The 18,054-nt window shown below is 41.8% G+C and overlaps 1 protein-coding gene across 5 annotated transcripts in view; it reads right to left on the bottom strand.

Moving 5' to 3' along the window:
- The window catches only part of LOC129193754 (VPS10 domain-containing receptor SorCS1-like), an 80,333-nt gene that overhangs the window by 54,389 nt on the left and 7,890 nt on the right, over positions 1–18,054 (bottom strand). For all 5 annotated transcript variants that reach the window (XR_008573603.1, XR_008573604.1, XM_054798341.1 and 2 more), the window contains exons 2-4: positions 9,693–9,760; positions 7,580–7,679; positions 7,183–7,341 (exon numbers count right to left, since the gene is read on the bottom strand). Coding sequence is in view for 3 of the 5 variants with exons in the window: in XM_054798341.1 (XP_054654316.1) it covers positions 7,183–7,341; positions 7,580–7,679; positions 9,693–9,760 (327 nt within the window). In the remaining 2 variants the exon portion in view is untranslated. The remainder of the gene's footprint in view (positions 1–7,182; positions 7,342–7,579; positions 7,680–9,692; positions 9,761–18,054) is intronic.

Consider the following 18,054-nt stretch of genomic DNA (forward strand, 5'->3'; position numbering starts at 1 on the left):
TTTGATATGCAAATGAGCTTCTGCGTTTAAAAAGTCTTCTCTGCTGACTCAGCAGCATTGCAGCTCATTAATCGGCCTCGGAGAATAAATTATTTCTCTGTCATTGCAAAGCTTGCACTCGCTTAGAAACGATGTTGTTCAGTTCACACGAGACGGCAGAACGGATGAGCCAGCCAGGACTTGACGTCCTACGTTTGGCAGTTCCTCTTCCATCCAGCAGGTGTCAGGAAGACAAGTTTACAACTCTTAGCAGAAGCGGAGGTACATAGAAATGCATGATATAGACTCCAATTGATGTGACCGAGTATTAGGGCCACGTTCACCAAGACTGAGATTCCAAGTCATGAATGTACGATAATAAAGTGGTCGTGTTAGGAGGGGCAACACAGCGTAGCTCTCCAGGAAGGAAGGAAACTTTGCTCTTGCTTCAGGCAAGCTTTTATTTATAACGTGGCAGCAAAACACAGCAGTTGAGCACAAACACACTGCATCTTCTCACTTTTATTCTGGCAAATCTACCACTTTATTCTCGTAATATTACGAGTTTTTTCCTCGTAGATTTACGACTTTATTCTGGAAATCTCGGATTATTTTGATATTCCGTCCTAACAGGCATCGCCTGAGACAGCTATGACAGCGGGGGACTTATGTGACCTTTGGCCTTGGGCAAAGGTAGTATTTTGACTTTTTTTCTCATAAATTTCCGACTTTATTCTTGTAATATTGCAAGTTTTTTTCTCATAAATGCATGAATTTATTCTCAAAATGTCAGATATTTTTTTCCAGGTGGGCCTAATAGTCCGTTGTAAATACAAGATGGCATTTTAGCCCAGAAAATGATGATTGTTTTTTAAAAAGCTGTTTTGTCTTGTATTCCGCACCAAACACTAAACAAACGCCTCAGACGAGTAAAACCAAGGAAGGATGAAGACGTTACGTACAGACGATGTCCAGTCAAGTCTATTATTAGTATCAACATTTCAACTTATTTCCATTTCCATATTAAAGAACAAATCTTTTTTAAAAGGTGTATTATGAAAAACAAACAAAATATGAAATAAAGTTGTCATTTGGGGGGAAAGTTATGATACGAGAATAAAGGCAAAACATTTTGGGAATAAAGTCAGAACCATGAGAAGAACATTTACAAGAAGTAGGTTGAAGTAGTGGAAAGGTGAAAAAAAACAGCAGAAATGGAGCAGCAGTCATTTTACGCAAATAAAGTCAAAATATGAGGATTAAAAAAGGTTGTTAGCTTTTGGTTTCATTTTCTTTTCTTTCTATGACAGGATTAATAAAATATGAAATCAATATCGAAATATCATTTGAAGAAAAATTGTCGCACCGCAATCCCCGTCCCCAGGGAAAGCCTCGGCAGCAACAGCCCCCCTCCCCATCAGCAGGCTTTACATGACTTCCTGAGGGTCCTCGGGAAGCACAACCTGGACTCCGACCGGCTACTGACCTTCTGCCGCTCGCCCACGGTGAGCTGGATGGCACGCTGCGTCACAGCACGCTACGATAGCTGAGTCGTAGCTGTGGCGGCCGGGGGGGTTGCTTCAGAGAGCAGCAAAGCAGCCTTCTCCCTTCCCTGACGGACATTTCCACCCCCCGCTGCCTCAGCAGAGCAAGGACTGTCGGCATCGGCTTTGAACTGCGTGACCCGTTGCCCTCACGTGCTGGAGGCACCGGAACAAGAACGCCTTTCTTCCCAAAATCCATAACCACACTGGCTTTTTCCAACGAGGGCCACACGAGGGAAACTAAATAATGCAACTTTGCCACTTTGATATTTTGTAGGAGATGTGCTAACAAGTGAAATATACGCAAGAAAAAAGTGCAGGTCAGCTTTGTCGTGAAGGTGAAAAATACAATTTTTATCCTTTTTCCCATTTTTTTTAATGTTCCAAACATTTCAACTTTCTGACATCATTTTGCAAATGTTCAAGTGGTGATGTTATAAATATTAGGACTTCAATGCAGCTGTTTCCCAGACGACCTTTTGTTGTTTGTCATCATTACAACTTGAAAAGAGAGCCTTTTTGTCTTTCACGGTTCGACGCTTTGCGACTAAAATGAGGTTCTTTTTCCCCGCAATCATTGGCACTCTTTGCTTTTAATATTGTGGCTTTACTCTCCTAAAATGACAGCTGCTTTTAACATTTCTGCAGTTGTTTTTTCATTGCTTTTTTATAATATTACAACTTTAAAAAATTATTTTTCTTTCGTATGCCAACTTGATGCTACGAAAATGATGTAATTTTGGTCAAAAGTTGACTTTTTTTTTTTTACTTTTTTACTTGCCTTTATTCTCATAACATAACCTTTCCCCCAAAAATGACAACTTCATTTGTTATTTTCTTTGTTTTTTATAATATTACAACTTTTAAAAAATATATTTAAAATTTATGATAAAAAATTACAACCTTTTTTTGTGAAATGACAGCTTTTTTCATCTTCATATTTTGACTTTATTTGCCTAAAATAACTGCTGATTTTTCCATTTCTGCTGTTTTTTTTCACTTTTCCACTACTTCAACGTACTTCTTGTAAATGTTCTTCTCGTAGTTCTGACTTTATTCCCAAAATGTTTTGCCTTTATTCTCGTAACATAACTTTTTCTGCAAAAATGTCAACTTTTGGGTTTTTTGGTTTCTTTTTCATAACAGTACCACTGAAAAAAACCTTAAATAATGTCACCTTTATGCTACTAAAATGTTATTTTTGTCAAATGTTGACAAATGTTGTCAAATCTTAATATTTTGCCTTTATTCTCGTAACACAACTTTTTCCACAAAAAAGACAACTTTATTTGTTATTGGTTTGTTTTTTGTAATATTCTAACTTAAAAAAAAAAGTCTTTTATCAACTTAATGCTACTAAAATGACGTTATTCTCATCAAATTCTGTCTTTTTTGTAAAATTGCAATTTTTTTATCTTAATATTTTGACTTTATTCTTGTAAAATGACTGCTGATTTATTCGTCATTGCTGTTTTTTTTGTATTTTTTTTGTTAGGATAAGCGGCATATTTGGATAATTTTAGAATGTGCTGGGGGCCAATAAAGAACAACCACAGGCTACATGTAAAATACTGTCATAAAACACTGAGGACCGTGAAGTACATGTAAAATACTGTCATAAAACACTGAGGACAAGACTAAATGAAAGTGCAACAAAGAGTAAAAGGCAATAAGAGCGACTAGCAACAGTGATGAGACCACCACACTGCCTAGTTATTGCTGTGGCTTTCAAAGGATCAGCAACCTGGAAGTCACGTGCACTGTGACGTTAAGAGTGTTGTGATTTCCAGCCGTCTGTGAATGCGACATGAGCCCTCCAGAGGACAGTCGGGGTTGCTGATGTTGTTTTGGCTTAGTTTGCGGAGATTGTCCAGCGACCGCCTCCTCGTCGTCCTCGCAACGTCTGATACCATCGTTAGCCTAAAAGATGGAGACAAGTGCAGGAGGACGAAGCGCACGGCGCCGTGAGCAGTCCTCCGGCAGGAGGCTTTTAAGAGGCTTCGCGCCATTTCGGAGACTCAGCAGACAACTTTTAAAAGACAGAACAATCGATAAATGGAAGATGAAACCAGTCCAGAGAGGAGCGGCACGGCGGGAGTGAAGAAAGAAAAGCTGAAAGTGACCTTTACAAAAGACGCACTGGATGACCGCGAGGCGAGCCTGTCCAGTGCATCTTTATTCGGGGAGGTGGGCGCTCGTCCACCAGGCTTTCATCTCCACCCCGCGTCATTTATCTCACTTCTCACACCTCGGCTGCTTTGCTCGCTCGCAATAGCAAGTCTGGGTGGGGGGGACGGGGGGGCGGCCTGCAGTGTTGAGTGAAGCAGACAGCGGGCTTCACACCCCCCAATAAAGGCAGCATGTGTGCGTGTGCGTCAGTATGCCATAACGTTGTTTGCAAGGTCACACTGTGGTGACCTTTGTGGGGGCTTTATTTTGTCCGTCATGTCAGCAGACGTTAGGTTTAGGAGCAGAGACCTGCTTGGAGGTTAACGTTGGGGTCAATCGCCACAAACTCAAAGTAAGACGCCATGACGGGTGCCCAAAACATGCCTCCAAGCGTGCGTGTGTGTGTGTGTGTGTGTGTGTGCGTTTGCTAACTGCTCTGCTTAACTACTTTAAGCATTTTTGGACTAAAAATCCATGGGTTTCTTTTCCTGACATACAATGCCAACAATAACTCTAATATAACACATAATAATAATAATAATAATAATAATAATAATAATAATAATAATAATAATAATACAGTAGAAACATAACAATAACAATATTAATTATTATTATTATTATGATATTGTTATTATTATTAAAAATGAAAATAAAAATGAAAATTAAATAACAATAACACTAATGTAATAATAATAATAATAATAATAATAATAATAATAATAATAATAATACAGTAGTAACATAACAATAACAATATTAATTATTATTATTATTATTATGATATTGTTATTATTATTAAAAATGAAAATAAAAATGAAAATTAAATAACAATAACACTAATGTAATAATAATAATAATAATAATAATAATAATGTAATCACTGTTGCTGTTAAAAGAGTGCTGTGATCTTACGTCCAACGGCAAAAAAGCAAACAATGTTTTGACGCTTTGCCAAAAAAATAATTCTGACTATTAAAATGAAGTCAATGAAATGACACATGAAATAAAAAAAGAGCGGCATTATGGGAAATGATTTGAAAGGTAAGAAAATGATTGAAACTCTAAATACCCACAGGGAAATATCAGTGGAAAAAAAGAATGAAATAATAAATACAGTCAAACTTGTCTATAGCGGCCACTAGAGGGAGACTGCAAAAGTGGCCGCTATAGACAGGTGGCCTCTATAGACAGGTTGGCGTCCATTTTGAATGTTAACCAGTAGAGGAAAAAAAAGGGGAAAAAATAATAATAATGTTGACCAGTAGAGGGCACTGTGTGACTGCGGATAAAAGTTGTACAGCACTACTAGGCTTGTTATTATCCACGACCCACAGAACAAAGCTGTGCTAGTAATGTCTTACGCTTGTTTTTAATATTTTACTTTTTATACGGGAGAGTGTCATTACAGCTTTAGTTCATCAGGAAGTGACGGGAAGTGACGGTGGGCGTCCCGAGCAGGAGAGCTAGGCTCAGTGCTAGCTGTGAGTTTGGAGAGAGTTGGGAAGTGTGTTTATGTTGGCGTGGATGTAAAGTCCTGCAGTGTTCTCCGCTGTTAATAAAGCCATTAAAGTGCATCGGCGACGTGAGTCTCTCCTTCCCCACAACGAGCGGCATTACAGTATTGACCAGTGCACACCAGGAAATAAACGGTGTCATTTCTTACAGGCATTGGCTGGACAGCTATGTAGTGGGGCTTGTTTAACCTTTGCCTTGTGGGCAAGCAGGAAGGAGAGACGATGCTGAGAGATGTGTGTGTGTTCTGAGCTGCTGTCTGGTGGCCGCGTTCAAGAAATAAAGTTGGCAGAAGCAACAGGAGAAGTTTCCTTCTTTGCTTCGGAGCTGAATAACACTGACAAGTTAACAGACTAGTAGCGAACGGAGAAGAAGATGGCTTTGTTTGTGTCGAATACAGAAGATGAGGACTTTGATGGATTTGTGGATGAGGATTGATCAAAAATAAGGTGAGTACATTCTAAAATACTTCAATTAAGTACAACCGAACTCAGTTTTGCTCCCGCTGCCGCATGCATGCTAGCGTATGTTTTTTTTATTGTAGCGTCACTGGGAGCACGTCCTGTTCCCAGCATACTTTGCGGTAATGTTTTGGTGCAAATGCTCTTAAAGTTACATGTTTGACCAGGAAATAGCAAGCTCAAAAGAAGACGGCTTTTTTATGTGGAACAACTGACAGTTTGTGTGGATCTTGTGAATGATTGTGACTGAGCTAGGACTCAGTAATTAAAGTCTACACACGACGGCTTCATTGATTGAAAAACAAAACTTTTTTGGGCATGAAGCTTCTACTTGAGTTGGTAATTTGGCCGCTATATGCGGTCAGATATTGACCAAGGGAGACAAAATGGGTGGCCGCTGGCCGCGTTGGACAGGTGACTGCTATACACAGGGTCTATAACATGCAAATTTGCTGCGGGGGATTTTTCAGTGGCTGCTATAGGCAGGTGGCCGTTCTATAAAGGTGGCCGCTAAGACAGGTTTGACTGTACATTTTATTATTCTTTTTTAAATAAATACATTAAAAATACAATGCTAAAAATAATAGTAAAAAAAATGAATGGAATTAAAAAATCTTAATTTATCATTATTATTAATATCCTAATGATTAGTTATGACTGACCGAGAGTTGAAAATGTGCATCGCGTGACCTTTGACCCAAGCTACGCTGGCCATCTTGTTGTCATACATGCAAGTTGGAAAAATACATTCAAAACAATGAAATAAATCAATAAATGGACTAACAAAAAAATGGATGAAAATGAACTACAATTCTATTTAAAAAGAATGAAATTGATTTTTAAATGATTGAAAAGGACAGAAAGGAGAGAAAATGATAGAAAAACAATGAAATGAAATAATCAATACATTGAATTATTTAAATCAAAAAAATAACAATTAAAAAATGCAATTAAAATGTTTTGATAAAACACTGAAAGTAGATCAATGGAGGGTGAACTACCAGAAAAGCTATTTGCTAAAATCCTAAAAAAGGTGAATTCTGTCCGGTCGAAAAGAGAATGAATGGTGCTTGGCAGGACGCTGAAAAGGAACACGTACTCATCCGAAATCTTTAAAAGGAACACGTACTCATCCAAAGTCTTTAAAAGGAACACGTACTCATCCGAAATCTTTAAAAGGAACACGTACTCATCCGAAATCTTTAAAAGGAACACGTACTCACACACACCCTAAATCCTTGATGAATGGAAGATGCTGCAAGTGTAGATCTAAACAACATAGAGGAAAATGTAGAGCGTTGAGAAAAACTTGTGACCTCAGCTGACTTGGCCATCCTTGAACGTTTGCATAAAATGGCTACACTTGCAGGTTCAGACCAACCCTTCAAAATAAGAGCGTGCGATGCAGAGTCTGGCCGAAGCCTCACGTGGAACCACCGAGTGCACCGTCAGCATCACCTTTTACTCCCATCCAGAGGTTTTTGTTTTCACGCCATCTGACAGCTGGCCGTTACCTTTTGGTCGTGGCTGTAAGCCAGGATCCAGTCCTCCTGCTCGGGGTGAAAAAGAAGGCTGAGGATATCAAAGGCTAAGCTGTGTTTCTGATAGGACGCCCCCTCGTCAAGGCTAATGAGCAGGCTGCTCTCCACCTCCGGGTCGGTCAGGAGCATGATCTGAGATGAGAGGAGAAAGGAGATACACTACGTGGGTGTGGGGGGAGGGATATCAGCAGCCCAACCTGACAGCTGCCGTGCCGGAGGGCTTCATTGTGCTGGTGTGGTGTGCTCTCTCACACACACACACACACACGCACACACACACACACCACGGCCTCCCGCCGGGCTGCTTCGCAGTGAAAATGATGGCAACTCCGGCACACGCAGCCGATGAGCTCCGACAGCCTCCACTTACCTTGCGCTTGTTGTTGGGGCTCACGTAGAGGTAGCTCAGGATGGTTTTGGGCCCCACTTTCTCATTAAGTTTCTCGTAGGTGCTCCCGTAATCAGTGGATCTAAAATTCAATCAGGGGACACGGTCATGGCGGCGAAGGGGGGATTTGGAGCAACACCTCGCGGTTAGGATGCTGATGGTATCATTAAGCATGGCAGGCAGGCGGAAAATTGCAACAGCAGAATTGTGCAAGCAATTTGCTAGATGAACGGAGATTTCTCTAATTATCAACATAAACAAGGATATCTGGTGTCGCGTGCACCGTCGGGGGAAGGGCAGCTATTATCAGCGCTGGTGACGCTTTGGCCCGTAAACTTTTTCACAGAACTTTTACAACTTCAAACCCCGCGGCGCTTTATTTCCATGACGGCCTTTTGTGTTCTTTTGTTGGACCTTTTTGTCTTTTCTTTTCAGGTTCAGCTCTTTCGGTGAGAGACGCACGATATCTTTCCTTTTTCTTGCACACGATACCAACGCAGATCACTTCCTGCTTCTCAAGACCGACATGGTACCGATAACCGATACCTTTTTGATATCTGCTTTTTTATTTAGATTTAAGCGTACCTTGTGCACACCTGGAGGTATAAGGACTCCAAAGAATTTGGCCTTGACCAACTTCAGTGGCGTGCGATGCACCCCCATGACCCTGACAGACGACAACAACCAGGAACCTGCACAGTCCTGACTTTTGACCTCCGAATTTCATCTTTTTATCTTATAATTATGTCTTTTTATCTCGTAATTTGTTTTTTTTTCTCGCAATTACGACTTTCCTATCTCATAATTATGACTTTTTAATCTCGTAATTTCGATTTTTCATCTCACAATAATAATAACTTTTTCTCTCATATTTTGACTTTTTATCTCATAATTATGAATTTTTATCTCGTGAGTTCAACTTTTTATCTCACAATTTTTATTTTTTAGCTCATAATTTCACCTTTTTAATCTCACAGTTTTTACTTTTTATCTCATAATTTTGGCTTTTGATCTCACAATTATGAGTTTTCATCTTATTGTCTTATAATTATATAATAATTAATGAACTAATGAATTAATAATTATGACTTAACATTGGGATTTTTTTTCAGTGGTGGAAGCAGGATTCCATAACTTCATGGAGGACTGATAGAGCACAGATACTTGTTTATTTGGATGTAAGTTCTTGTGCACACGTGGAGGTAAGAAAGACTGGAACTAATTAGTACCTGTTGATTAGTCCTAATGAAACATGATGACATCACTGCTACCAGGAGAACCAGAGTATAGAGGGGGAGGAGCCACCTGCTGTGGCCCAGCAAGGTGCACTGTATTCGGGCACACGCTCCAATCAGCCGGTGTCACACCACGGAGGTCTCTGATGAATTTTTTGCACTTTTCAAACGCGGCAGCGCTGGCATTTAAGGTGGCTGATATGATGACGTTAAAAAGTCCAAATTATCACTTTCCTATCTTGTAAGTTCGACTTGACTTTCCCATCATAATTATGACTTTTTATCTCATCCTTTCAACTCTTGATCTCATAATTTGGACTTCCTATCTCACGATTACGACTTACCATTGGGATTTTGTTTTCCTTTCAGTGGCAGAAGCAGGCTTCCGGAACTTTTGGCCATCTGAAGCCTAATAAAGTGAGCTTTGTCATTTTTGAGGTTGTTTTCCAAAAACATGTTTTGTGCAAATTGGCCTGAAGGGTTACAGTTGAAAATGAATGTATATTTGAAACTTTGACAAGAACACACGTCAGTTAAAATCATAATAATAATAATAAACAATCTGACCGTGGCCTTTTTTGCCAACTGAAACTCGTTAAAAGTCATTTAAAATGTAAAAAGAGCACCAAGCAAACAAACTGACATTTGAAGAGTTAATACTGTACACGGAATGGATATTTTACACTTAATGATATGCAAAAGACATACAAAGGAAAACAATTCAGTCCATTTGGCCATTTTTGACCACAAAGATGCTGAACTGAGAGTAAAATGGAAGAAAAGTGGGTTTGTTCCAAGCGAGTCAGGTTCTACTGAACCGATGGCAGCCATGGCACATGTCGAATGAGCATCTTCCTTACCTCCACAGAGAACTTTCCGTCACTCTGCCCGCGCTGAAGTCGTAGTATTTGGTCAGCATGAGGATGACCTAGGAGACACAGACAACACACACGAGGCCCGAGTTGAAAACACATGCTGCTTTGTGCTGAAGCATATTCCACAGTACGTACGACGTAGCATGTCGTCACGGCAATGACGCCATCAATCACAGGCTCGGAGGCGGGCGTCATAAGTCTTACGGACATCTTTTCAAGTAGCGCATCGTGAAATGCACCCGCTTTTATTTTATAGGCACGTAAAGCTGCCACCGCTCCTGTTCGTTACTTATCAAATGAATACGAACAGATTGCAAACATTTCCTTGTGTTGGATCTTTTTAAGCTGTTAAGTGACTCGGGAAGCTCCTCGGCGAGTCGTTCAGCTCCAAAGTAACACGGAGGCAGTCGTTCGCGTGGCGCCCTTCACCTTCATGCACAAATTCATGTCTCAAGCGGGGGCCCTCGGCTGGCGCGCAGCAATCATAAAATCTGCTGATGGCATCGCTCTCCTGGGTTACCTTCCTTTTTTTTATTTCTAGCTCCTGATTATCAAGTGTTATGACTGTTTGGAGGCTCTGTGTGCATGCGTGTGTGTGTGTGTGTGTGTGTGTGCGTGTGTGCGTGTGTGTGTGCGTGTGTGTGTGTGTGTGTGTGTGTGTGTCACAGTAGAAACCAAGGAACCACCACGGTGTGAAGAAACAAGCTAGTATACGATACTCTTATTGACAAAACTCTGTAGATACTGTGTATATACTATATTTACAATAATATACTGTATTTCTGTAGGTCATACATGTACTGGATATCAGGGGTGCACGCATGCACGTTACAAGTCCAACTGATCTACCTCCTTGTATCAAGCATATCACATATATAAAATGTAACTCTGAAATACTATTGTAAATATTCATGATTAGTATTTCACAGTCACATTTTCAAAGTTCACAGGCCATCAAAGTAGTTGATGTCATAATTACATAGAATAATCCTCAGTAGCTGTGTACATAACCTGAGTACTGGTGATATGTTTGCGTAGCGTTCATTAGGACACACACGTCTTACATATTACATCCACTTAGCATTTGCTATCCAACATTAGCCATATACAAGAAATGAAAATGTGCACAAGACAATGCAGCCGAATTCAAGGTGACGTATTAAAACGGTTTCAGCAACGGGTGCAAGCCGTCAAACAATACACTTTTTTTTTACATAACCAGCCGCTACACGTGAACGGATAACTTGTGTTCTCCATAGAAGCATCTTAGCGCTGAGTTCGTTTATTGCTAATCAGAATAACAAAGATGAATGTTGCATCTCCGTGTGTAGCTTGAAACACCGCGGGGGAGCAAGAGCGGATCAGAGGGGACCTTGGTGTCAGCAGACCGATGTCATATGACGTTTACGCGATGGACCCAAAGTACCTTGGTGATGGACGTAGTGGGCACCCCTGCTCTGCATCTTCCCAGCGTTGCTCCCTGATGGACAGAATGTAACTCAGTGAAAAAAGTGTCACGTCTGAAAAGGAGGACAAACAGCTCCAACCCACGCCTCGCTGTGAAAGTTATTTCTGTGTGTTTATTTGGGCGGCATCCAGCAACATGTCACTTGCATCTGCCACATTGCAAACTTTCCAGCGGGTGCTAAACGCGTGGAGGCAGTGCTTCAAATGCGCCGATACAATATTCACTTTGTAGACGTTTCTGAGAGAAACAGGTGTTTGAAGCTCGACGTGTCACGCACAAACACACAAATCACAAACTGCGGCTTTTTCAAGCTAACAGCATGGCACCGAGTTCAAACCCCCGATATGCCTTATTTATACGCGCATCTTTTCCCGTTTGCCTTGCAACAAAGGTGTCATATTTAATGTACAAGTGCACGGCCCATTCAGCTGCAGTACCAGCAACACGTCCTCTGGATTACCCAAACATCCAAGAGCAAGCAAATAGATTCCCCAAACGCAGTAATCCTTTGTAAATCTGAAAGCTTGGAGGTAAATGGACCGGGATGACTACAGTCATTACGCAGGAAAGAATGGAGGCTTAATGGCGGCTTAAGGGGATTAGCTCGGGCAGATTAGTGGCGCCACGTGCAGGTGTTGCATTAGAGGAAGAAGGAGCAACGTACGGGTATCAATAAAGCATAAGGTGTGGGCGGATGCTGCTTGGAAGTATGAACACCTGTGACAGATGAAAGCGTACGCGTTAGAATTCATTACAACGACTCGGAGCGAGCCGCTGAGCCGCTCTTATCAGCCGCTGGAATGAAGTTGCCTCATCAATAAAAGTGTCATCGCGTTTGGCAACAGCAATTAAACAGATGGATGAGTTCGAGAAAGCAATCGGCGCAGGCATTGACGACTGGAATATTAATAATTAAGACAAATATTTACTGGGTTGGGCTTACGCTGGCGTAATAGCGCCACCGTTTTGACACGAAACAATGTCGTCCGCATGCAACAACAGCAGGGTGACGTCCATCCACCCATTTTCTATACCGCCTGTCTTCATCCCAGCTGCTTCTGGGCGAGAGCCGATCGCAGGGCACGGGTAGACCAATAACCTTTCATGATCATGCATATTTTGTCCAACGTGGGAGAGAACACGCAAACTCCACACAGAGAAACGAACCCACGATCTCCTGACTGTGGGGCCAACATGCTAACCACTGGGTCACCGTGCAGCCGAGCAGAAGGACATTAAACACAGAATGTTCATCACAGTGGAAGCCGGGCCGCTCGAAATGTACAAAAAGAAGCCATTTTTGTCATGGGAAATAATGACCGTATGTCCTGTTTTCCCAGGACCTGTTCTGTTTTAACGTCGTGTCCTGGCGGTCTTGGTTTTGGCTGCATGCGTGGGTGGCTTTTTAAATCAATGTAGCCCCCCCCCCCAAAAACAAATGCAAAAAGCCAGAGAAAAAGCAAAACATATGCAGTTAATCTTCTGATGCTTGCCGAGTTGAAGTCTCATAAAACCGGGCACGTCACCGACAGCAGTTCTTGCAACTTTAGAGGGCACATTTTTTCCAGAAAATACTGCTTACATTCCAAAACTTTATAGCATGGGTGTCCAAAATGCGGCCTGGGGGCCATTTGCGGCCTGCTGCTGTTTTTTTATTGTCCTGTGACACATTCTATTCCACATTCAATAAGAGTGGTTCACTTCTTTTTACGCTTAAAGTATTTTTTACAGGGAGCACAAAAGGAAGCCCTGAAAAAGGTTCATCAGCTGACATATATTTCAGTTAGTTTTTAGAACTTTTGCCTTCCTGCACGCACAATCACTGTCCAAGTACTTTTGCATACGATGAAACCTGCAGGCTGACACGCGACGGTGTCGTCGCTTGTCTTTGATTCTTTCTATGCGAGCGATGCCGCTCCTGCTAACGCCATCACGGCCTTCTCTTTCTACATTCCAGGTGATCGTGCTCACCAATAAACATCAACAGTTGCACAGTTTGCCCCTGGAAAGGATTCATTCATCTCCCTTTCCTCCAACTGGCCAAGTGAATAAAGCATCCACAGCGTGTTGTGGTCCACACTGAACATAAACATCTGACCCGGGTGACATGTTTGTGTGTGTGCTTGTAACCATGTCAACCAAACGCCAGCCTCAAGTGTTTTTTAAGCCAGTACACCGTTTGCGCATGTTTTCATGGCCTATAACTGTCATTGGCACGTTCTTTAACGGCGTCACGCTTGCAACGCCTTCTGATGAAATCACTCGCCTTTTTTTGTCTTGAAACGCGCTGATCCGCACTAACAGCATTAGAAATGTTTTCATCAAATGCATTCATCAGTCATCTTTCAGCTTGATTTATTTCCACTTGAGTTCAGTGAAAACATTTGCTTGTTGTTAAGAGAGGCGCAGACTGCGTTCACGCTGAAATTGCAAACATCAACACTTGCAATCATCCACAATTAACATTCAACAGTTCATTGCATGTTTACGCACTACGAGACATTCAAGGTTTAATATCACGATTACTAGGACATCCATCCATCTTCTATGCCGCTTGGCCTCACGGTGGTACGCTGCCATGTTTGGGCCGTGTTTTTGTGAATGTAAAACTGTGCATGTTTAAAATCCTTCAACCGACCTCTTTGCACAGATTTTTGTGGCATGAGTGCAGTTTTTTAATCTCCTCTCCTCCCCCTCCCTCTTGACAAAACTAGGTACAAGTGATGTTAAATGTTGAGTTGTTGTTCATTTGTCATTTGTGATTATGTTGGCATGTAAAACTATAATTGTTGTCTATAAAATGTGTTCTGTGTTAACCTTGTCCGGTGTCTGGAACAGATTCATTGGATTTCTGTGGGAAAATTTGCTTTGGTTTGAATCGGACCTTGTGGAACGGATCAATGACGTTAACCAAGGCACCACTGGAATATAACGGAATGTGTTTGCGACATGTTGCATCCAGGGAGCTTTTTTCCCAGCAGGTCCGTGTTTAAGCATGAATTATGGATCCACTTCGCAATGTGGCTTTATAGAAAATAAACTATTGATATCTCAATAAAAGCTGATGGAGGGAGCAGCGTCGGGTGACACTTACGCTCAACATGCAAATAAATTTCATCTTCAAGTCTTAAATTAGGACTAAGCGCTAAATGCACGTGTTGCTACTCTGTGAGCATTTCTTTTTCATTTCAGTACTGAAATGAGTGAATTTTTCCACTTCTAACCAGATACATTCTGCATTTAGACCTTCTTTTAGCTAACAAGGTGGAGCATAGCCACAATAAATCACAGGCTGACGTAGCATAGACGCAGTGCAGAAAGTGTGTTGTTTTCATAAGCCGGCGCTGGCTTCAGAGGGAGAATGAAGCGAGGACAACATCCCCGAACGCAAACACCACTATGGTTGACAAGCCATGTGAAACACTTTGCTTCGCGCCTCTAAATGAAGCCTTGCTGAGCTGCTCGGATGAAACAACCTGCTGAGCGAGGAAGCTTCATCCTGCACATGCCCAAGTGGTTGATCAATTCAGACAAGATAAGACAGCCTGAGCATAAAGCAGCGCCCGCTCTGTATTTTGTAAACAGGTTTTCAAAGCCAGCTTGATGGAAATAACTAACGGTTATAACGGAATTATGACATCATGCCAATAAATCTGAAAACATTAACAGCAATCATTTTAACCAATGAGGCGAGATTTGCTAGAGAGCAAATCAAGCGCTCCTTTTTTGACCTGCCTGTGACGGATGTGGATGACGAATGTGGATGACGGATGTGGATGACATTTGGCGTGCTAGTTGTGCCAAATTCTCCGCGTTGAGGGGGAAAAAAACCCACGAGCACACAAAAAACCTTATCAGCCACCTTATGCTTCTACGTTTTCCTGGCAAGCAACGGCTCCTCCCGCAGCAGGAACTCTGGCACGTCAGCCAGGTTTGTCACACCCCCCTACCGCCCCAACATACTTGTTTCGCACAGGCGGCCACAATGTCCTGGATGTTAAGTAATTCCTAACTTTCATACACCAGCAGAGAGCCAATGGTCCTCACAACAAATGATAAAACTGATCACAGTGAGCTGAGAAATGCAAAGAGCCAGACACACCATCCATCCAGCCACCTTCGATGCCACTTATCCTAATTAGGGGTATGCTGCAGCCTATCCCAGCTGACTTCGGGCAAGAGGCGGGGTCCGGCTTATATTATGCCATATAATTCATGAAAAAAATGGTCTTAAAAAATGACAATAATATCAATTATCGACAAGAATTAGTAACATAATTATCAAACAGAAAAAACTTTTATCGCGACAGGCCTAAATGAAAAAGACAAATGAACATTTAAGGTCACTTTTGCCTTCATTGAAGATGTGATTGTTGACGTACCTGAAAACAGAAAGGTGGCGGTGGTTGCACCTAGCACGATAACACAATATAACACTAAGGGAGTTCTATAGTGTCTCTAAATCGCCACGTATGAATTTGCATTTAGATATTAGATGTTAGCATGCTAACCAGTAACCAAGGTTCCACCGTACTACGAAGATGGTTCACTTCTTAGCAGGATACGTCGCCATGGTAACTTGTGTGCTTTGTCATGGGTTACATGTAGCTCCTTGCATGTCCTTCATGTTTTGGACATGGCAAGCTTTAAATTTGGATTTTAGGACACTGGCTTTCCTGTATTTGGGTCCATGTCCTTGGCCTTGCCCACCACGCCCCATCTGTGACAAGACCACCTGCCCAGGAGGGGCCAGAGCCGGCTGTACTTCCCGAGGAGGCTGCAGACAACTGCAGGAGTTTCTACCAAGCTAGAGAGGGCTAGTTCTGTGATTGGCATGAAGCTGCACTCCCAGGTGACATTTGCAGAGAGAAGCTCTCTAAATAAACTGCTGGCCATCACAGATGATGCCAGCCACCCCCCCGCACGCCGTCATCACCGCGCAGAGAAGCCTGTTCAGCGACAGGCGGCTCAACCTGCAAAACTCCCCCCTAGGAGGGAGATGGAGGAGGAGGAGATGGAGAGAAGATGGACATTGTGGATGGGCGCATAGCATGTTTGCCACACCTGATACTTGCAAATCACTCAAATTGGATACAAATGCGACATACTACTATAAGTGCACAAAGAGCTTCCAGAATACCTGATTCATGAAGGCACCACTGAGAAGTTGACTGTATTATGTTTGCATCTGAATAAGACATAAAACAGATAGAAACATGGAACAAACCACAGCCAAAAAGCAAAAAAAAAAAGTCTTTTTCTGCAACGCTCTTGCAAAATCTGATTTTGATGGAATGTTCTGCTCAGCCCTCAGCGGAGAAGCAAGAGACCCCACGAGGGGAACACAGCTTGCCAATAAACAATACACCCTGCAGGATTGAGGGGCGTTCAGGAACCTCACGGCAGGGAAGGCATAGTGGCTTTTCAGAACCAAACTCAGCAGGCCACTGCTTCTAAAACAGCCTTTTTATTTCATTCAGGCAGGTATGCATCGAGAGGAGAAAAAAAGACATGATTGTTCTGGAGTTGGCTTAGCTGCCGCTACGCACTCTGTGGTTATGTGTGTGAGGCTGTCGGCTTCCACAGCCTGTCCATCACGCACGCATGCATCACATGTAGCGTATATGAACATACGCTTCCACAGCGGGGAAGACGGTATCAAATAGTAAAAAGCTGATTAAGAATTAAGTGGAGGAACCTATGGATCAGCTCCGCCTGAGGCGCCTGGAGATAAATGGGGCCTTTCGCTTGCTGTGGTCATGTCACAGCGCTGTTTTTAGCATAGCGGGACATTACGCTAAATTGCCCTAATGAAAACATTCTACTCCTTTCTAGCCTTCCTGCACGTTGCAACCAAACTGCTGTTTGAATTGTGCCGGTTTCATTCTGCTTTACGATGTTTTAAATTAGCACCACTAATCATATTCGGCAGTGTAGTATTTCTGTGTGCCTGAGGCCCGCATGGTTGCACACACGCCCGTGTTACAGCATCCTCACTGTAACTATAAACCTTCATGTGCGCCGCTGTCGCTGGCGGAAGCCACAAAAGCAGCAGAAATAACTTTTGTCAAAGCGCGGGGAGGCTGCGTTTACTTCAAGGCTTCTGTCGCACTGTTTTCCATACCTTAAGTTCCCATCCCCAAATCTTCTGTGTATCACATGCCCAAGACTCTATCTGGCTTTGCACACGTCTTGGATGGTGTTTGGTGCTCTGCAGCAATTACCTGCTTTCACACCCACCGTAAAAAAACAACTGTCATTGTTTTTAATGCATTTTAAATGCACACTGCTGATGTCTGACTTATTTTGAAGTAAAGTTGAGCGATAGTTTAGTCATCTTCGTCCTTGGTAGATGTTCATGACACCGTTAGAAATGAAACATCTCATTTTGTGGTCTTTCTGATATTTCATTTCAATGTATGCATGATTTGTATGCATGCAGTTATCACGTTCTTCCTCATTTTCTTGACAAAACACCTTAATAAATTCCTCTAAATGCACTTTGGACCTGAAATTGCGTGTATTCATGTTTCACGACATGACGTTAAAAAACAAATACACTTGCTTGGTTTGACTTAAATAAAAGCATAAAAATAAGAATGAAGGAATAACAAGAACAAAAATTAAAATGACTTTTAAAAACTATACAAAAAATAGTACACATAAATTAAATAAAAATGACTTCAATAGAAATAAAAAATATAAATAAAAATGACTTCAATAAGTGTAAAAATATATATATAAATAAAAATGGCTTAAAAAAATACCACAAACAAATCAAATTTGATTGAACAATTCCCTTAAACATGACTTCAATAAAAGTGGGTGGCAACTTAATGACCTTGGGAAAATATGGGTCCCAGGTTGAGAACATTTGAT

This window comes from Dunckerocampus dactyliophorus, chromosome 14 (assembly GCF_027744805.1).
Source record: "Dunckerocampus dactyliophorus isolate RoL2022-P2 chromosome 14, RoL_Ddac_1.1, whole genome shotgun sequence".
NCBI lineage: Eukaryota > Metazoa > Chordata > Actinopteri > Syngnathiformes > Syngnathidae > Dunckerocampus > Dunckerocampus dactyliophorus.